Raw genomic sequence first — 23,176 nt, forward strand, 5'->3', positions numbered from 1 at the left:
CGGTTAATTTTGCCAACAACAACTGCCACTTCCCTACTGAAAAAAAACAGCTTAAACCAGCCTAGGCTGGTTGGCTGGTTTTAGCTGGTCGACCAGCCTGGTTTTAGAAGGGTTTTGGCTTCCAGTTTTCCAGTTTTGGTTTCCAGCCATTTCCAGCCTGGTCCTAGCTGGTCAGGCTGGAAGATGACCAGCTAAAACCAGCTTGACCAGCCTAGCCAGGCTGGGAGCCCAGTCAAAACCAGCTATGTCCAGCTTAAACCAGCTAAGACCAGGCTGAATATGGCTGGAAACCAGCCTGGAATTAGCCAAATCCCCTCTAAAACCAGGCTGGTCAACCAGCTAAAACCAGCCAACCAGCCTAGGCTAGTTTAAGCTGGATTTTTCAGCAGGGTTGTCAACCGAATATTAACCGTTAACAGATTATTATAAAAATATTATTTAATTTAAAATATTTGACGTGTATTTTGTGTGACACATTAAATATTGCATTTTAAAATACTGATTCATTTTAACATGCGAACAGCAGCATACAGAACATAACAGAGCATCTTCACGCACCTGCAAGTGTTTTCAGCAGCATAGAAAAACAGAATAAACTAAAGAAAACAAATAAAATAAATCCTGCTCTAGATCTTTTTCACTTAAAATGACAAATTTAGATTACAAAACGAAAACACTGACTGAATCCTCTTTTAAGAAACGGCATAGGCTGTTTGTCCAATCATTTTATTACTTCCGTCAAATAAAAATATCACGCTACCTCAAATAGATCGCTACATGGAAAACATGTATTTAATTAATGCTCCGCTGTTATTATATAATATTACAAAACCTCTGTCAACATTTTTAATAGAAGTCATTAGTTTAAAGATTGTCTTAATTATGATTATGATTTATTTCCTCGGTCTCACTCGCGATTCATGTGTGCGCATGCTGCATGTAATGAAAGACAATGACAATGAACCTTAAGGCTCATATATTGACATGTTTTATAAGCTGTAAAATGAAAGCCTCATTTTGGTGCGAAGTTTTCATTGTGCGAAAATCAAGAAAAACTTCAGATTTGTTTGGTAGATTAGGCTATGAAGAGTATTAAAAAATATATATTATATAAGAACTTTATAATAAATGTAATTTTCCAAATGGAAAAAGGTTGGTTTGGTTGGTTTGTAGCCTACACTAAATCATCAATAGCCTGTTTGTTGAGTTTATGACACGGCTCCAGGCAGCACAGAGGCGATCAGCATCAGCCTGGTTTGTCAACTCGTCTGTGTCAAACTGTGAACAGAAAAATCCTTTCATTTTGCTTCTTTGGCAAAATACATCTGTAGGCAGGTGTGTTTGCATGTGTTACTGTCCTACCAGTAAACAAATATGTGTTGCTAGGGGCCGATCACAGCGAACAAGCTTTTCTATTCCAAAAACGCGACGCGCACCACACTGCCTTTTATGTTGACAAGAAAAAAAAGAAGCGCTGTGCTCTTTTTTATGTCACAAGGAAACGACTGAATCAGCTGAACCATATTGTGCGCGAGTGTTGCTGTCAGTGTTGTTATAATTGTAATTTTTAATAACACTATGATATTCAAGATTTGTAAAGTCATACAGCTCTGGATGACTTGAAACAGCAACCACAAGTCTCTCCTCCATCCTTAAAAGCTTGTCGTCTTAACAACATAACCCCTGCTGTCCCCTCAACAGAAACCCTGCCTCTGTTTTCATTTGATGGAAGAATAAAAAAGACGTGACTGCTTTTTAACATGCTTTTTCCGCTCGAGCACACATAGCGATCAACGGATAAATGGCTAAACACTCACGCCCATTAGTAAACTCAACGCAAAAAGCGTGCTCTGTGATCGGCCCCTTATGCAGCCAAACTTTAAAAATATATAAGATAAAAAAAATTTTTTGTTTAACTGATACCATTAATCGGTTACAAACGCCCCCTTTCGGTTAACGGTTAATCGGTTATTTTGAGCATCCCTAAGCTATTCAACCCAGGCTCATTCTGAGAACATAGTTCCGGGGACGTTTCTGGAGACCGCGAAATACGTCCCGGGAGGTACGTATTTTTGCAGTTTTTGTTTTCGTGAATCCGCGAGAGGCCGCTGTGCGCGCTTTTTCCCACGCCGTTCTCGCGCAAACCTGCTAGAGGCCGCTGTCGAACGACCTTCCGCCTGTCTGCCTGGATGACAGAATGATTGACCGTGCGACCGGCCAATCGGCTGACCCACCCTCCTCCGTCCCTAAACCCAACCAACGACGATTCACAAAAGCCGTCGAGAAAAAGAAAAGCCCTCGTCTGATTTTTACCACGTTTTCGGATTTTGACCACATTCTCACCCTGTGACGAACTTGTTCGCTTCATTTTTTGGATTTTGTTTTTGTTTTCTTACCTGATTTCTGGAACCGCTCTTCCCCGGACTCGAACCCGGTCGTCGTCGTCGTTAGCCCCTCTCTGCACCTCGAGTCCGCCAGAGTACACGAAGAGCTAACCGGACAAACTGGTTGCAGCGGGAAAGCCCTCCACACGGAGGCGAGCGGCCGGCCGGCAAGCGCCGAAGGGAACGGTGTCACACTGCCCCGCAGCGTTCGCTTAAAAAAAATAAATGCAGCCGTACGTACCCCCAGCTACGTATTTCGCGGTCTCCAGAAACGTCCCTGGGACTACGTTCTCAGAATGAGCCTGGGTTGAAGCTATTGGTTCCTAGTTAATTAGTTAAAGTTATTAGTAACTAATAAAGTGATGGTAACTACCAACCTTAACTTTTCTGATTTTGATTGTAATGCAGTAATGTTCACCTTTTGTAAAGCTGCTTTAAAACAATTCTTGTTGTGAAAAGGGCTATATAAATAAGCTTGAATTAAATTAAATTGAATTAAACAAGTGCACTTTTTTGTCTGCTTTTTTGTCTCCAGAATATGACTTCAGTCTTTGCACTGATTATATTAAGCGCTTGTATATTCAGAGCCAAGGACGCCACAGGAGTGATTTTCTAAGGTTTAAAGCCTCCTTCAGTGTCTGCCACAATGCACTTGATCTGTCTAACTTCATTTATGTGTGGAGATGCTCGGTGTGTCCTGTGCAGTAAATCCAGGACAGACTTGTAAAAGAAGATTACGGACCCCAATGAGTGGAGTCAATGGCAAACGGCGCACGCAGGCCTGTGGTAATGATTTTCTCTCCTACACGCTGCTCCTCTGTGCTGCTGAATGAATGACTTTGGCTTTAACAACAAATATATGTCACGCTAGAGTCAATAACAGGCCCAAAGCAACTTAAGCTTGAGAAAAACCTTGCTCTATTTTCCAAGATCACCTTCAGCGATGACCATCCGCCAGTTAAAGCATCATCTACATTCTCTGACGGCACTAAACTGGCAGCTCAAATGGTCAGATGAACATAAACATATTAATTTAGGATCTTTGTTAAAAAAATAAAAAATAAAATGCAGTATATACTAATTTTCTTCACACTTTTGAACACACTGTATACCCAATATTTATATTTATGAGCAGAATATGCAGTTCAGCTCATTATTTCAAGAAGAAAATAACAACAATCCTTTTTTTCTTTTTTTTAGCTTTAGAGGATTATGCAACATCTTTGATCTTAGCAAGTCGCTTCAATAAACACATTTAAAGCATAATTATAAGTAAACTTCTTAATATTTTTAATTAATATATTTACACAAAATATCTCCTATTAATATTGGAATATTAATATTGGAAAAATGTCCCCTATTATAATATTGTAATGATCACCAGCGATCTGCAAGCCTTAAATATTATTATTAAACATGCACCATCACCTGGACTACGATTCTGTCACCTTATGAACCACAACTCCCATCATGCACCTCACACACACACCTGTTCACTAATGATTACACACACACAGCTGGAAGCTCATCAAAAACTGATTACAGACTATATATACTGCTCACATTCCCACACACATGGCTGAGTCTTGTTGTTATCATTGTTATTTTAACTATACGAAGTGTTCTCCCTGTCTAGCCTTTCCATGTTTCTTGACTGTAGCCTTGTTTCCTCATTTATGTTATTGCAAGTGGTGGGCAAAGCGAGGCTTCATGAAACACTGAAACAGTCGAAGCAAAGGTGTCGAAGCTTCGAAACATTTTGAAAACCATCTCTACTGCGACACCTAGTGGTCATTTTTATGTATTGCTCTGGAACAGCTTCAGCAAACAAACAGTTAAGCAAATTGAGGTATTAAACCCCACGTTGTAGAGTTGAGGTTTCAAGTGATTCATTGGAACGGTGAGAGATCCAGACTAGCATGCCGAGATAATGGGTTCGATATCCAGGGTGATGCAGCTATAGACATTAGTGTTTAAATGCTCAGTTCTTGTAACGTGTTTTGTTTTAACATTGGTCTGACATCCCAATAAACACTTTGTTAATAAATATGTCTTGTTTTAATATAAAAAATAACAATATTAAAATACATTAAGTCACAATTTCTGAGCATTTGTGCAAGTCGGGATTCGAACTTTGCAGCACACTTACTCTGTGCATACGCACGGTTCACTAGGCTACATGAGATAGAGGGTTTTCCTGACCCTGTCAGTCAAATGTAGATTCGCCAGGCTTCTGAAATGTCCGATGCTTTGAATCTTTTTAGTCACGTGACCTGGTTTTTTTGGATCATGCTTCGGTGCTATGTTTCGAAACACTTGTGCTTCAGGATCTTGACACTGTGTTGAAACGACAGTTTCACATCAGTCATCCCTAGTTATTGCCGCCTGTACCAACATTTTGCCTGTGACTTGACTACGCTTCTGGACAGTGGCGTAGCGCAAAATGCATATGCGCCCCCGCAAGGGTGATAGATGGGGGCCCCGGGCAAAGAGGTGGGAGGGGGGTGCTCATAAAACTCTGTTCCTGTGATCCTCAACTCTGTTGTCATCCGACTCACAGTTACAAATATACTGTCACCGTACCTTGCGTTCTTGCTCTCTTCTCCTACCATGCTTTACAGACTACCTCTTTCTACCTGTTTTTATTTGCAGTCACAGGAGCACCAGTCATTTCTGCTAATTCTTTCCACCTGCCTGTTATTCCCTTTTCCCCCTATTTATAGCACGTCATTTCCCTTCATGTTTGTCAGTATGTTGTCATTTGTGTGTCTGTGCGAAACACTCCGTTACTCACCTTGTGTTTGTGTCCAGGACTGCCTGTTCTGGGTTTTGTTCCTGACGCACCCTCAGCGTTCACCCAACTGGGTTAATTTGGTTTTGTACTTTCCTTGAGACTCGCTCCTTAAATAAAGACATTATTTCTTCTGCATTTGAGTTCACCTCTTCATTGCCCGTGACAGGAACATACTGACCAACATGGACTCAGCAGAAGACGCTGATATTCGCCGAGCGCTCGCCCAACAAGGCGCTTTGCTGGGGCGACAACAGGAGGAAATCGCGGCCTCCCACCAGGCATTCGCAGAGGTGTCCCAACAACTGGCTGCGCTCGCCGAGCGCCTTAATCAGCTGCAGCTTGCCCTCTCGAATCCTCCAGCAGCTCTCCCTAATCCTCCAGCGGCTCTTCCGGATCCTCCAGCGGCTGCATCGTCGGAACAGGCGATAACCTCTTCACGACAGGCAGAACCTCGACTCAACCCACCCGCCGCTTACTCTGGTGAGCCCGACACTTGTCGATCTTTTTTGTCCCAGTGTTCCCTCACCTTCTCGCTCCAGCCATCTTGCTTCCCCACAGAGACTTCCAAGGTTGCCTTTACTATAACTCTCTTGATTGGCCGGGCCAGAGAATGGGGCACGGCGATGTGGGACAACAAGAACGAATGCTGTACATCATTTAAAGCTTTCTCCGACGAACTCAAGAAAGTGTTCGACCGTTCCCCGCTGCAGACTGAGAATGCGAGAGCACTAGCGGCACTTCAACAGGCGGACCGATCAGTGGCGGATTATTCCATTGAGTTCCGCACCCTGGCGGCGAACAGCGGCTGGAATGCCAAGGCTCAATGGGACCACTTCCTTCACGGCTTGGCGGAGTACGTTAAGGACGAGATCTTCTCGCTCGAGCTGCCGTCCAGTCTCGATGGACTCGTCGATCTCGCCATCCGGGTCGACAACCGGCTCGCGCTCAGGGCGCGTCATCGCAGAGGCGGAGTCAACGAGTGTTCAGCTAGGAACACCGGCGCGCTGGATGTTCTCGTGGCACAACACCCCGAGTTTTCGGAGGAGGAGCCGATGCAAGTCGGAAGAGCTCGTTTGTCGGCGACGGAGCGACGCTTCCGCATTTCTAACCGTCTCTGCCTTTACTGCGGGGAGGCGGGGCATCAGGTGGCCTCGTGCCCTATCAGAGAGCGGCGTAAGCCATCTAAGGGCGGATTAACGGTGAGCACCGCGAACACACGTGCACTGCCTGGGGGTCGGGCGTCACTCCAGGCCTGGTTAAATATTAAGGGGTTTGTTAAGCAGGTGTCTGCCCTTATTGATTCCGGTGCTGAAGGGGACTTTATGGACTTAGACTTGGCTAAACGACTGGGGATTGCTATGGTCGCTCTGGATAACCCCATTTCAGCCAAAACTCTTTGTGGCTCTCACCTAGCTGTGATAACCCACTGCACTATTCCCCTCACACTCACACTGTCAGGCAATCACGTGGAGCAGTTACAGTTTCTCCTCATTCACTCTCCCACGGCCCCCTTAGTGTTGGGTCACACCTGGCTAGTCAAGCACAACCCTCATATTGATTGGGCTCTCAGCTCTGTATCTTCTTGGAGTCCCTATTGTTTGTCTCAATGTCTTGGCTCTGCATGTTCTCCCCTTTCTTCTCGTTCTATGTTACAGGAGGAGGTGAGCGTGACTGGCGTACCTGTCGTTTACCATGATTTGAGAGCGGTATTTAGTAAGTCCCGGGCTTCATCGCTTCCTCCGCACCGCCCGTACGACTGTGCTATCGACCTATTACCTGGCACTTCTCCACCTAGGGGGCGTCTATACTCTCTGACTAGACCCGAGAGGGAGGCCATGGAGAAGTACATCCACGATTCTCTAGCAGCAGGTATTATACGTCCTTCTTCCTCTCCAGCTGGGGCCGGGTTCTTTTTTGTGGAGAAAAAGGATGGATCTCTGCGCCCCTGCATTGATTATCGGGGGTTGAATGACATCACGGTAAAGAACCGTTATCCATTGCCACTGATGTCATCAGCCTTCGATCTCCTGCAGGGGGCAACCATCTTTACCAAATTAGATCTCCGCAACGCCTATCACCTAGTTCGGATTAGGCAGGGGGACGAATGGAAGACCGCCTTTAACACCCCCACTGGTCATTTCGAGTATCTTGTTATGCCTTTTGGGCTCTCCAATTCACCGGCGGTCTTCCAGGCACTCGTCAATGACGTGCTCCGGGACATGGTCAATAATTTTGTGTTCGTCTATCTTGATGACATTCTGATTTTTTCCCAGAATGAACAGGAGCATGTCCAGCACGTCAGGCGGGTGCTTCAGCGGCTGCTGGAGAATCGTTTATTCGCCAAGGTGGAGAAGTGTGACTTCCATACACAGTCGGTTTCGTTCCTGGGGTTTGTTCTGTCGCCTGACGGATTGCAAATGGATCCTGCCAAGGTAAAAGCAGTTGCGGATTGGCCCACCCCAGACAGTCGCAAGGCGGTCCAGCGGTTTCTGGGGTTTGCCAATTTTTACAGGCGATTCATACGCAATTTTAGCCAGGTTGCTCTACCTCTGATAAATCTCACCTCCATCCACAAACGATTTGAGTGGTCCCCTCAGGCCCAAACTGCCTTCTCTGAATTAAAGAGGCGCTTTATTTCCGCACCTATTTTGGTCAATCCAGACCCGTCCCGTCAGTTTGTGGTGGAGGTTGATGCATCAGAGGTGGGGGTAGGGGCCATTTTGTCCCAACGGTCACCATCTGACGACAGAATACACCCTTGTGCCTTCTTTTCCCACCGACTAACCCCTTCGGAACGAAACTATGACATCGGGAACAGGGAGTTACTGGCTGTCAGGTTGGCGTTGGGTGAGTGGCGTCACTGGCTTGAAGGATCGGGGGTTCCTTTCGTAGTCTGGACCGACCATAAGAATTTAGAATACATCAGATCTGCCAAACGACTTAATTCTCGTCAGGCTCGTTGGGCATTATTCTTTGGCCGGTTTGATTTCCACATCTCCTATCGCCCGGGGTCCAAGAACGGTAAAGCAGACGCCCTGTCACGTCTTAGTGAGGTTGAGCCCAAACCCACCTCTCCGGCTGCTGTTCTGCCACCCGAACGTGTGGTGGCAGGGGTAGCCTGGGGGGTGGAGTCTGTGGTTCTTAGAGCACTCCGCACCACCGTTACGCCCACTAAGTGCCCTAGTAACTTGCTATACGTGCCTGAGTCGGTCCGGACCAAGGTGTTACAATGGGGTCACTCATCCGAGCTAGCCTGCCACCCAGGAGTAGATCGCACCATTGGGTTAATTAAGCAACGGTTCTGGTGGCCCTCGTTAGTACGGGACACTCGTGAGTTTGTGTTGGCTTGTCCGGTCTGTGCGGTGGCTAAGAGTTCTAATCGACCCCCAGCAGGGCTTCTCCGGCCACTGCCTGTCCCTTCGCGACCCTGGTCACACATAGCGATGGACTTTGTCACGGGATTACCCCCATCCAGTGGCAACACTGTAGTCCTCACTGTGGTGGACAGATTCTCGAAGGCGGCACACTTTATTCCCCTCCCCAAATTACCTTCAGCGAGGGAGACAGCTGCCATTGTTGTAGACCACGTCTTCCGTATTCATGGCCTCCCGGTTGACGTGGTTTCAGACAGGGGTCCCCAATTTGTGTCCAGGTTTTGGGCAGAATTCTGCCGACAGCTGGGGGCGACTGCTAGCCTTTCTTCTGGGTACCACCCACAGACCAACGGCCAGGCCGAACGAACTAATCAGGACCTGGAAAGGGTCCTGCGTTGTGTGGCGTCAGGGGAACCGTCATCTTGGAGTTCCAGATTAACCATGGTCGAATACGCATATAACTCCCTCCCCGTTTCATCTACGGGGTTGTCTCCCTTCCAGTGCTGCCTAGGCTACCAGCCCCCTCTATTCCCTTCCCAAGAACCTGATGCCGTTGTTCCCTCCGTGCATTCGTTCATTAAAAGATGCCTCCAGACATGGAGAATCGCCAGAAAGGCCCTCATCCGCACTGGCGAGAGGAACAAGGCTTCTGCGGACCGCCACCGTTCCGTGCCCCCTCTTTACGTGTGTGGCCAGAAGGTTTGGTTGTCAGCCAAGGACATTCCCCTTAGACTTCCCTCACGTAAATTGGGACCCAAATTCATCGGACCTTTTCCCATTATTAAGGTGCTCAGTCCAGTGTCGGTTCGACTCAAATTAAGCCCTCAGTTTAGAAACATTCACCCGGTCTTTCATGTATCCAAGATCAAACCTGTTCTTCGCTCCCCCCTGCAGCCCTTAACCTCTGCTCCTCCACCTCCCAGACTGGTTGAGGGTGCACTTACATACACTGTGCGCCGTCTCCTGGATGTGAGGAGGAGAGGTAGAGGCTATCAGTATCTGGTAGACTGGAAGGGGTATGGTCCGGAGGAAAGATGTTGGATCCCAGCTCGGGATATTCTGGACCGCTCTCTCATTAACCAGTTTCATCAGGTCCATGGTGAGTCTTCAGGGAACGCCAGGGGGCGTTCTTGAGTGGAGGGGTACTGTCACCGTACCTTGCGTTCTTGCTCTCTTCTCCTACCATGCTTTACAGACTACCTCTTTCTACCTGTTTTTATTTGCAGTCACAGGAGCACCAGTCATTTCTGCTAATTCTTTCCACCTGCCTGTTATTCCCTTTTCCCCCTATTTATAGCACGTCATTTCCCTTCATGTTTGTCAGTATGTTGTCATTTGTGTGTCTGTGCGAAACACTCCGTTACTCACCTTGTGTTTGTGTCCAGGACTGCCATTGAGCGAGCATCCCGTTGTTCTGGGTTTTGTTCCTGACGCACCCTCAGCGTTCACCCAACTGGGTTAATTTGGTTTTGTACTTTCCTTGAGACTCGCTCCTTAAATAAAGACATTATTTCTTCTGCATTTGAGTTCACCTCTTCATTGCCCGTGACATATACAGTCAAAATCTAAAATATTTGCCCTCCTAAAATATTAGTGAATTTTCTTTCCTTTTTCAAATATTTCCCAAATGATGTTTAACAGAGCAAGGAATTTCTCACAGTTTTCGGCTAGAATAAAAGCAGTTTTTATTTGTTTAAAAACCATTTTAGGGTCAATATTATTAGCCCCCTTAAGCAATATTTGTTTCGATAGTCTACAGAACAAACCATCATTATGCAATAATTTGCAGAATTACCCTAACTTGCCTAATTAACCTAGTTAAGCCTTTAAATGTCACTTTAAGCTGAATACTAGTATCTTGAAAAATATCTTGCAAAATAGTATGCACTGTCATCCTGGCAAAGATAAAAGAAATGAGTTATTAAAACTGTTATGTTTAGAAATGGGTTGAAAAAAAATCTTTCCGTTAACCAGAAATTGCAGAAAAAATAAACAGGGGTGCTAATAATTCTGACTGTATATTCCTGATATTTGTCAGATTTTATTGCAACTTCATCACCTTCACCTGTTTTGATTAATCCTCTGTTGTTACATAATTTAGTAACAAAGTTTCTGACTATTTCTTGAGTAAAATATGAAAGCATCAGCTGTGTGGATGAGTTTGTACCGTTGAACTGGGTGTGTTGGTCCCATATCCAGATGAGGGAAGAGAAGCCAGAGACCAGCGTCTGCCATCAGCCCTGCAGACAGAAACAGACAAGCGCATCAAAATACAGAAGCAGATTTTGCACAGTAGCCAAAGCTAATCAGGCCCTCTGGGGTTTTGTCCAGTGGTTCTTGAGATTAAAAAACTATTTTAGATTTCGATTTTTTTGGAGGCGGCACGGTGGCTCAGTGGTTTGCACTGTTGCCTCACAGCAAGAAGGTTGCTGGTTTGAGTCCCAGTTGTGTTCCCGTGTGGCATGGGTTTCCTCCGAGTGCTCCAGTTCTCCCACAGTCCAAAGACATGCGCTATAGGTGAATTGAGTAAACTGTATTGGCCATAGGGTATTTGTGTGTGTGTGTGTGTGTGTATGGGTGTTTCCCAGTGCCAGGTTGTGGCTGGAATGGCATTTGCTGCGTAAAACATATATAGCTGAAGGAAAATAAATGAATGAATATATAGCAATATATGTATATAGTAGTATAATATATAGTAATATAATAATAATAATAATAATAATAATAATAATAATAATAATAATAATAATAATAATAATAATATTGGTAGTTCATTCCACTGCGGCGACCCCAGATTATAAAAGGTACTAAGCTGAAAAGAAAATGAATGAATGAATGAATGAATGAATGAATGAATAATAATACTAATAATAATAATCATACTACTACTACTACTACTACTACTACTACTACTAATAATAATAATAATAATAACATTAATAATAATAATAATAATAATAATAATCATAACAATAATAATAATCATAATAATAATAATAATAACATTAATAATAATCATAATAATAATAATAATCATAACAACAATAATAATAATAATCATAATAATAACAACAATAATAATAATAATAATAATAATAATAATAATAATAATAATAACAATAATAACAATAATAACAATAATAATAATAATAATAATAATGATAATAATAATAATAATAATAATAATAATAATAATAATAATATTAATAATAATAATGATAATAATAATAATAATAATAATAATAATAATAATAATAATAATAATAATAATAATAATAAAAATAATAATGTTATATAAAAAGGTCTCTGCAAGTGACTGGTTAATCTTTATTCAATTACATAAAAAAACATTAAACATGATGATCTCAAATAACGTGATTACTAAAACTTTAAATCTAGAGTTTTAAAAATACATAACTTATTGTGCTTCTTATGGTAAATAATAAAGTTATTGTAAATTAATATATTAAAGTAAAATTAGTGTAATGAGTGTAGATAAACAGTGATTTTTTTTTAAAGATTATGATTATAATTTATGATAAATTTATAATTATTATTTTAATTAAAGGTGATGCATTAAACTGATCAAAAGTGAAGGCATTTATTAAATTTACTAAATATTTTGTATCAAAAATGAATCTTTACTTAAACTTCATATTGAAGGATCCATTAAAACTGCATCTTGGTTTACACAAATCTCTCAAGCAGCTGTGGTGTTGTTTTCAACATTAATATTAATAATGTTTCTTGTGCATAAAATCAGACTATCACAATAATTTCTGATGTATTGCGTGACACTGAAGACTGGATTATTGATGTTTGTCAGCTTTAAAATGCAGCATAAAAAGAACATTTAAAAATGAGTGATTTGAATTTATCTCCACAATGTTACGATTTTTGTGTCATTTTTGATTAGACTTCTTTCAAAAAAAAAACCAAACACACCAAAAAAATACACTGACCTCAAACGTTTTTGCAGTGTCACATTTTTTAAGCCTTTTAGAATAAAAAGCAAAGTGAGCAATTTCTGTGCTCTCAGCTTTACGGAAACACTAAACCACTGGCTAGTTTGAATGCGAGAAGCTTGGTTTGCCATTTACCCAAACATCAGCAGTGTTTGTCTGATCGTTTTTCTGTACGCTTTAAATGTTGGCGAGAACATCAAGTGTTCAGATTTTGTAAGTCTATTTCTTGCGGTTGCATTCTTGTGCGGTCACTAGGCAACCGTCGCATTTCTGCACCGTTTACTGCATGTTTCGGAGCGGGCAACATTCCCGACGGGGTCATTAAAACTGTCATCCCACGACATGAGAAGAAGAGCTCGCTCACAGGAGAACCAAAACAAAGGTTCCACATAATGAAAGCTTGAAAAGAGGGGAGTACCTCAGGGCTCAAAAATAAGCTTCAGTATATTGTTACCCCCTTAGCTTAATTTGAGTGCTGTTTAATTATTAACGTCAACAAAAAACACAGAAGATAATATAGTAAAATAAATATTACAGAATTTTACATGATATTTGCACTGTAAAAAGTGCAGTCCTGCTGACTTTTTCAACTTTTTGAGTTGAATCAAATGAACTTTTCAAGTCATCTCAACTCATCTCAACTCACAACAATGAAACTGACTCAAAATATTAAGTTTGTATAACGTAAAACATTTAGTTACAACCTGATAAACATACAAATGTTTGATTAACCTGATAAACTCAAGGGAGCGACACAGTGGCTCAGTGGTTAGCACTGTCGCCTCACAGCAAGAAGGTCGCTCAGTTGGCATTTCTGTGTGGAGTTTGCATGTTCTTCCCGTGTTTGCGTCGGTTTCCCCCACAGTCCAAACACATGCGCTATAGGTGAATTGGATAAACTAAATTGGTCGTAGTGTATGTGTATGAATGAGTGTGTATGGATGTTTCCCAGTACTGGGTTGCAGCTGGATGGGCATCCGTAAACATATGCTAGATAAGTTGGCGATTCATTCCACTGTGGCGACCCCTGAAGAATAAAGGGATTAAGCTGAAGGAAAATATTTGATGTCTTGACTTTTTGTCAGTAATTTTATTTTACAGTAACGTTTCAGGACATATAAGACATTTCTTGATCATGTACCATATTTATCAGACAATTGTTACCCCCTTAGCTTAATTTTAGTACCGTTTATTGATTAATTGTGACTAATAACATAGAAGATAAAAGATTACTCAAGATGACTTAACTTTTTGAGTTGAATCAAATTAACTTTTTGAGTCATCTCAACTTGCATCAATTAAACTGACTCAAAATATCAAGTTAAACTGTATAACTTAAAACATTTAGTTGAAACCTCATTAACTAATTAAATTAGGTTAAAGCAACATAAACATATTTGTTGTCTTGACTTTTTGTCATCACATTTTTTACAGTGTGCGTGTGCTGTATATTTATTATGCTTATATAAAATAATAAATATCAAGTAAAATGCACACACATACAGTACATTTGTCTATTTAAAAATATTTACATACAGTTGAAGTCAGAATTATTAGCTCCCCTTTGAATTTTTTTCTTTTTTATATATTTCCCAAATGATGTTTAACAGAGCAAGGAAATTTTCACAGTATGTCTGATAATATTTTTTCTTCTGGAGAAAGTCTCATTTGTTTTATTTCTGGTAGAATTAAAGCAATTTAAAAAAAATTTAAGAGCCATTTTAAGGTAAAAAATTATTAGTTTCTTTAAGCAAATTTTTTTTTTGATAGTCTAAAGAACAAATCACTGTTATACAATAACTTGCCTAATTACCCTAACCTGCCTAGTTAACCTAATCAACCTAGTTAAGCCTTTAAATATCACTTTAAGCTGTATAGAAGTGTCTTCAAAATATCAAGTCAAATATTATTGACTGTCATCATGACAAAGATAAAATAAATCAGTTATTAGAAATGAGTTATTAAAACTATTATGTTTAGAAATGTGTTGAGAAAATCTTCATTCCGTTAAACAGAAATTGGGGTAAAATAAACAGGGCGGCTAATAATTCTGACTTCAACTGTGTATATTAATATTAATAAAATTGGGATATATATATATAAACATTTTCTACACATGAGTGTGTGTATTTATATATATAAAATCACAAACTTTTATTTTGTATGTGATTAATCATTATTACTCATTTATAACTCGTTATAAAATGGCTAACACATAATACATTTATTAAAGGCAAAATGAAAGTATTGTAAAATGTAAAATGAAAGTATTTACTTCGGTAGATATTAATCTAGCAATCTATCACTAGCGGGCGTCACGGTGGCTCACTCAGTGCATGGTTAGCACTGCCACCTCACAGCAAGAAGGTCCCAGCTGGGTCTGTTGGCATTTCTGTGAGGAGTTTGCATGTTCTGTTTCCTCGGGGTGCTCTGGTTTCCTCCACAGTCCAAAGACATGTGCTACAGGTGAATTGAATTAGCTACATTTGCAGTAGTGTATGTGTGTGTGTGTGTGTGTGTGAATGCAAGAGTGTATGGGTGTTTCCCAGTGATGGCATCGGCTGTGTAAATCATATGCTGAAATAGTTGTAGATTCTTTCTGCTGTCCAAAGACCTCTGATAAATAAGGGACTAAGCCAAAGGAAAATGAATGAATGAATGAATGAATGAATGAATGAATGAATGAATGAATGAATGAATCTTTCACTAGGACATTAAAACATGACAACATACTAAACATTTCTTCAAACAAGTCATCAAACACCATTTTATTGCTATCAACAGTTTAAACATACTGTAATAGCATGTTAGCAACATGCTAATTATTGCTGGTCACACAAATATGCATTAAAGGTTTTCTTTATTAACAACACATTAGCATTGCTCTGCTGTAAACATTAATGCTAGCTATACGCTGAACATAGTAGCAAGCAACATGCTAAAACATGTTAGGAGCATAGTAATTTTGCTTTAGCAGCATGTTAAATGTGTGCAAGACACATGCTAGTATAGTAAACAAGCTAATTCATGGTTTGCACGTTAATAGCAATTTAAACGTTAACGTTTCATTTATGATAGCAACATGCTAAAACTTTGGTCATGTGCTAATACAAGCTATAAAGGTGCTAACATCCAATCAAGGTATCAATATGGCTAACACTTTAGTTTAAGTAACAATTCACACCATTTAGCCTACTACTGGCTTACTACCTGCCTATTACTAAGATATTAGCTGTTTATTAGCATTTATATGATCTTATTTTACAATCGTAATCATAGTAATACTGCTTTAGCAGCATGTTAAAAGTGTGCTAGACACATGCTAGTATAGTAAAGAAGCTAATTCATGGATACACGTTAATAACAATTTCAATGTTAACGTTTCATTCATGATAGCAACATTGCTCATGTGCTAAAACAAACTATAAAGCTGCTAGCATACATTTATGTTATTAATATGGCTAACATTTTAGTTTAAGTAGCAATTCACAACATTTAGCCTACTACTGGCGTATTACCTGCCTATTATTAAGCTGTTTATTAGCTCTTAAAGTATGATCTTACATCCCTAATCCTTTCCTAACCCAATTACTACCTTGCTAACTATTAATTAGCAGCTAATTGGTAGTTTATTGAGCTAAAAGTCTTAGCAAACGGTTTGTTAATAGCATGAATTGTACATGTGACCATAATATGTAAACATTACGTCTAATTTATAATCTGATATGCTGTATATTTATTCCTCAATTAAATGATCAAATGTGACTTATTCTGATGCTATTTTGACCCGGTGTGACTTATTTTCTGGAAATATTGTCTTGTTGACTTGTGTCGTGATGTACTGCGGCTCGTGTGTTCGTTTGTCCGGCAAATATTTCATGTTCCTGTGTTTGCAGCTAGCCGTAGCTCTCTGCTTTGGACAAAATTGATGATACATGCTGTGCAACCATCCTGCTGGACGAGATTTATATTGGCAAAATCCAATATTAGGCCTCGCAGGGCCGGAGCGCGTCAGACGGGAAAAAAAAAACTGCAGATCAATCGTCTGTCTCTCATCCCTTAGTCTCTCCTTCGCACTCGTCTTTCAGATAAACGGCTGTGGGACGGCCTGTCATTCACTGGGGAATGATGATGCTGAGATATGTGTGTGTGTGTGTGTGTGTGTTTGTGTTTGTGTGTGTGTGTGTTTTAGCCGTCTGGAGGATCTCCTTCCTGCTGCTTACAAACACATCCATTTATAAACACTTCCTCAAAGCTCCGAACCAGAACAAGAAGCAACAAAATCCCAGTACAAATCGATTAAGTTACCTTAACATATGTAAGTGGATTGAACTTAAAACAATTAAGTTGTCCTGCAAAAAAATCTCAAAAACTGTGTCGTTTCAGCTCATTTTAAATAAGTAGTTTGAACACATAATTATTTATTTTATTTACCAAAATAATATATGATCATGCCTTGATTTTTAATTCCTTAATTAGGACAGTAAGGTCTGACATAAAATGGCAATGAAAGCGTTCTTGCAGGACTCCCAGAGTTCATCAAAATTCTTTGGATTCATCTTCAATGCCTCCTCCTTCACCTTACCCCAGACATGCTCAATAATGTTCATGTCTGGTGACTGGTCTGGCCAATCCTGGAGCACTTTGACCTTCTTCACTTTAAGGAACTTTGATGTGGAGGCTGAAGTATAATAAGCAGCGCTATCCTGCCTAAGAATTTGCCCTCTCCTTTGGTTTGTAATGTAATGGGTAGCACAAATGTCTTGATACCTCAGGCTTTGATGTGCCTATGGCGGCATAATAGTGAGGGCTGCAAAGGGCTTTCATCAGCGTACCATACATACTAGAACCATGCTAATTAATGTTAGCAATTTCCTAGCAACTACTCAGAACACCTTAGCAACAGCCTAGCAACACCTTAGCAACCACCTAGCAATCCTTTAGCAACCGCCCAGCAACTACTCAGAACACCCCAACAACCACCTAGCAATACCTTAGCAATGACCTAGAACACCACCTAGAACACTCTAGCAACCGCCTAGAAACACCTTAACAACCACCTAGCAATGCTTTAGCAACCGCCTTGCAACCAATCAAAACACCCTAGCAACCACCTAGCAACACCTTAGCAACCACTCAGAACACATTAGCAACCACTTAGCAACAAATCTGAACACCATAGCAACCACCTAGCAACACCTTAGCAACTACCTAGCAACACCTTAGCAACCACCTAACAATCACTTAGAACACCCTAGCAGCCACCTAGCAACAATTTAGCAACAACCTAGCAACCACCCAGAACACCCTAGCAACCGCCTAGCAACATCTCAGCAACCGCCTAGCAACGCCTTAGCAACCACTAAGAACATCCTAGCAACCACCTAGCAACATCTTAGCAATGACATGAAACACGTACGCAACATCTTAGCAACCACCTAGCAATGCCTTAGCAACCACTAAGAACACCCTAGCAACCACCTAGCAACACCTTAGCAACGACCTAGCAACTACCTAGCAACGCCTTAGCAACCACTTAACAATCACTTAGAACACCCTAGCAGCCACCACGCAACAATTTAACAACGACCTAGCAACCACCCAGAACACCCTAGCAACCGCCTAGCAACATCTCAGCAACCGCCTAGCAACACCTTAGCAACCACTAAGAACACCCTAGCAACCACCTAGCAACATCTTAACAATGAAATAAAACTCGCACTTCAAACTTTCAGACAAGACTTTCTCAAGACACCATACAGTTTGTCTACAAACTTTACTTTTCTAGTTTAATGAAATGAAAGAGTTTAATTGATATTGTATGAATCAAACAAGTGAATCTGTACAGACCCCTCCCCCACAGAACCGAGTGGCTATAAAGACTGACGACAGGCTATTTTAACAGGAAGGCGAGACTTTCTTTGCTATGGCGGCCATACTGAGCGTTGCACTTTTCCCCATTCATAGTAATGTGAGTGAACCATCTTTAGTCTTTGATGGTCACAATAAAAACACTTTTGGCAGGCTGTCTCAAATAATTCTGGCAGATGAGATGAAGGTTGTTGCTGGTTGTTTATGTGTGGGTTTACCGTCTGGATGAAGCGAAGGAGAAGTGTGCGGGTGCGCTGGGAGAGAAGGTCCTCGGGCTGTCCAGCGGGCTGCTTCCTATGAGCAAACACACACACACACACACACACGCACACACACACACACACACACACACACACACACACATACAAACAGAGAGATAACACTCTAAAGTTAAAGTTATTAGTAACTAATAAAGTGATGGTAACTAATAACCTTAACTCTTTTGATTTTGATTGTAATGCAGTAATGGGCACCTTTTGTAAAGCTGCTTTGAAACAATAAGTATTGTGAAAAGCTTGAATTGAATAGGGTACATGCTGGACAAGATTTATATTGGTAGGGGAAAAAACACTAGATGTGAAAATACTCTATTGAATTGAATAAACTCTGTAAATCACAGAAGCAGGACATGTGTTCGGGACAAGTCTCTCACCGATGTGTCCCGGCAGAGGAGAGTGCGGTCGGGGAAGAGTTGGAGACGTGCTGGTCAAGATCAGACTCTTGCGGTTACTGGTGCGACAGCTGGAAAACAAACAATAAACACACACCGTCAGTCACCTTCAGCATGACGAAAATAAAACAATCCAGTCTGGAAGATGCATAATTTAACAATCCGAATTACATCATGTTATTATCAAGTTACTGATATTGATGCCTATAAAATTTTTTAAATTATTCATTCATTCATTTTCTTTTCAGCTTAGTCCCTTTATTAATCTGGGGTTACCACGGCAGAATGAACCACCAACTTATCCAGAATATGTTTTACACAGCGGATGCCCTTCCAGCTGCAACTCAACACTAGGAAACACCCACACACTCTCACACACACTCACATGCACTACAACCAATTTAGCTAATCTAATTCACCTGTAGCGCATGTCTTAGGAGTGTGGGGGAAACTGGAGCCCACAGAGGAAACCCACACTAACACGGGGAGAACATGCAAACTCCACACTGAAGTGCCAACTGGCCCAGCCGGGGCTCAAACCAGCGACCTTTTCGAACTGCACCACCGTGTTGCCCTTATTAAATAATAATAATAAAACATATTATTTATAATAAATATAAATATTATTTATTTAAAAATGAATTCTGTATATAATTGTATATATTTGATATTATGTCTCATTTTACTTTATATTATTTATTTCAATTGAATTAGTTTCTATTTGTATATTTTAATAACTGAATATTGTAAGTCCAGAGAGCTTTCATTACCTTTTATTTCAGATTCACGTTAATAAATCACAGATAATTATTAATTTTATTTTTTCTATATTATATTTGATGTCATGCATTTTCATACGAGTGACATTATAAGGATAATTATTGGTTTGAATTATTTAGATTTTATATATTAAACATATGAAACAAAGGAAAATAATATATAGATAAAAATATACTATATAGTTTTGGTTATAATAGATATAATAAATGTTATAAAAGTATACCTTAATAAATATAAATGAATAAATATATATATTTCTGATTTTTTAATAGTTTAATAGTATGAATTATTAGTTATACTAATTATTAGTTATATTTTCAGTTGTGTTTTTTGTTTTGATTTTAGTAAAGATTTAAGTATTTTAGTTGATTTTGTTCTTTTTAATCAGATATTTTCCAATGTCTACAGTAGGGTTGGGTCGATAGACGATGCCATCTTCCATCGCCGATGGCTGATAGACATCACGATGCTGAGCCGGCATCGCGATCCTCCACCCCACCCCCGTCGCAGCAGCAACCCGCTCATAAAAAATACACACTTACGCCTCGTTTACACTAATACGGCATTTTAGAACAAAAACAATCCATATCTAAACTAGCGTTTCACCTAGCATTTCTGAAAAGTTTTCCCTACTTACCGCTGAAATGAGCATCACGTGACCACAGACACACACACATACACACACAAACATGCACACGCTGCAGCATATGCAGACGTCTAAGCTGCAGTCAGTCAGCAGGTAAACAAAACCCCAGAAAGCAGTGCACGTCAGAGAGTTTATCAAGGATGCCGCTGGATTGCGTCTCATTATAGTCCTTAAACGTAATATTTAATTAACCTTGTCTCTATATAACGACTCTTCTGTCTTTTTAAAACTATAGCGTGTCAGAGCATCAGTACACTGCTTCAATCTTTCGCTTTCACGCTTGTACGCCTGTAATTTTAGGCTAAACTTCAGATACTGTTGGTTGGTTGCTGTTGGTTGTGTGCCTTTTTTACCAACCAAGTTTGTCGACGCCATTATAACAACACAGATCGTTCTGCCCAGGGGCGTATCGGACATTTTAAAAGTGGGGGGACGGCTGTATAAGATCATAAGTTCATATAATTATTAATCACCTGTTTCTAAATGGTCTGTCTCTAAAAGTGAGGGGGACAGATTCCCCCCGTCTCCCCCGGTTGCTACGCCCCCTATTCATGCCAGAGTCCTGCAGAAAGGTGATTGACTGGTGGTCAATTGTGTGTAACTTCTCTTTATTTATTTATGATTTGGTTACGGGTAAAACAAATACCATGTGGGTCAGGTAGTTGAAACGGTAGGCTACAAATAATTAATTCGTTATGAATTCATAATTCATAACTAATAATTCATAAATAATTCAATATGAATTCATATTAATAACTAATTAATTCACCTATGACGACGATGCGATCGTCCATCACAGTGTTTCACATTAGACATCGTACGATGCCAAATTGGTCGACATCGGCCAACACTAATCTACAGTATACAATTTTTACTTTAGTTTATTTACATTAAAAATAACATTACAATTATTCAATATTTCCATATTAATAAAAAAAACATAAAAAGGGAGAGTTCACCCCTCATTTTACTCAATACAATATAAAAACAATGAATAAACAAATATATAACACACACTGCATAAAACAGGAGAATGAACTTCACACATCTGCTGAGACTGAGGAATAAAGTGACTCGAGGGACGAGCAGAAAGTAAACTGGCACATCACCACGGCAACTACACTGACAGCCTCCGCAGGACCAATCAGCGCTGTGATTGGCCGCATTACACTTCATCACATCCGACACATCTTCCCGACACACAGCTGGAGATTACAGACTCGCTTAATGACATGATGCAATAATCAGAAAGCTCATTTGCATATAGAACCCGCTCGTCACTCTTGATCTGTACATGCAGATGTATGTGTGTGTGTGTGTGTGTGTGTGTCAGCAATTATTGACTGAAATCTTGAGTGATTTCCCCCTCTTTCCCAGCACTTTCTTCTCATCTTTGTTTTTTCTGTCTGTTATTCTCTTGCTTTTCTTTCATCTGTTTGTTGTTGTTGTTTCTACATGTTAGATTCTCATTGGAATAAAAACATACTGACTCTCAATACACCTGTCAAGAACAAATCCAGGTCACTTTTAACTCTAGAATCAAAACTAAAGAGTACTTGAACATGATTTATCATTTAATCAAAACAGAAAAGTCACATTTTGGCAAGACAAAAGTTCTGTCGCCTATACGGAAACTGAACAAATTTACAGCAAATACAAAAATATGTCAGCAAATTAAGTAACGGTGAGATCCACATTTAATATCTTGTATGACTTCCATGAGCAAATATATTGATGAAGTCATCAGGAATAGCAAAGAAAGCAGTCTTGCATGCCTCCCAGAGTTCCATCAATATCCTCCCATCAATATTCTTTGGTTTTGTTTTCCATGCTTTCTCTTTCATCCTACCCCACATATGCTCAATGATGTTCATATCTGGTGACTGAGATAGCCAATCCTGGAGCATCTTGATCTACTTCGCCTTGAGGAACTTTTATGTGGAGATGGAAGTATGCAATGGAGCACCATCCTGCTGCAGAATTTGGCCTCTTTTATGGTTTGGAATTTAAGAGGTAGCTAAGATTTCTTGGTATTTTAGACTATTGATGTTGCCTTCCACCCTGCAGATCTCTCGCACGCCCCCATACTGGATGTAACCCCACACCACGATTTGTCCACCACTTTACTGTTTTTTGGGTGAATCTCAGATCCATGCGGGCTTCAGCAGTTCTCCTGCAATATTTACGGCGACTGTGGTGAAATTCAACAGAAGATTCATCTGAAAAATCCACCTTCTGCCACGTTTCCAGTGTCCATCCATTTAGCAGGCTGTGGGCCTTGGCAAATGCCACACGGTTTTTCAGTTGTCTTTTGTTTGGTGCTGGCTTCTGAGCACTGATTCAGCCATGGAGGCCATTTCGAGACAGAATCCGACAAACTGTTCTGGTCGACACAGGGATTTCAGGTGACCAGGTCTCGTGGAGCTCGTGGAAAATGGGTTGGCCTTAGATTTTCGAGCCAACAAACGTTCCTCTCGAGCAGTTGTCCTGCTGGGTCTGCCTGACCTGGGCTTGTCAAAAACATCTCCAGTCTCTTCAAATCTTTTTTTTATGCTCTGTACCTGACGCCAAGACACTTCGAAGGTGTCTGCCACATCAGCAGTGGATCTGGTCTTCATGTGCTTGATAATCAACCAACACAGGCTCATTGTGAAAACGTAGCCCTGTGGACGTTTCTGGAGACATCAAATTA

General features: G+C 40.6%; 1 protein-coding gene across 1 annotated transcript in view; it reads right to left on the reverse strand.

The window, feature by feature from the left end:
- The window catches only part of mast1a (microtubule associated serine/threonine kinase 1a), a 96,758-nt gene that overhangs the window by 54,257 nt on the left and 19,325 nt on the right, over positions 1-23,176 (reverse strand). Inside the window, exons 2-4 of the mRNA XM_056456524.1 lie at positions 19,041-19,129; positions 18,607-18,682; positions 10,720-10,792 (exon numbers count right to left, since the gene is read on the reverse strand). Coding sequence (XP_056312499.1) covers positions 10,720-10,792; positions 18,607-18,682; positions 19,041-19,129 — 238 coding nt within the window. The remainder of the gene's footprint in view (positions 1-10,719; positions 10,793-18,606; positions 18,683-19,040; positions 19,130-23,176) is intronic.

Source organism: Danio aesculapii, chromosome 1 (genome assembly GCF_903798145.1).
Source record: "Danio aesculapii chromosome 1, fDanAes4.1, whole genome shotgun sequence".
NCBI classification, from domain to species: domain Eukaryota; kingdom Metazoa; phylum Chordata; class Actinopteri; order Cypriniformes; family Danionidae; genus Danio; species Danio aesculapii.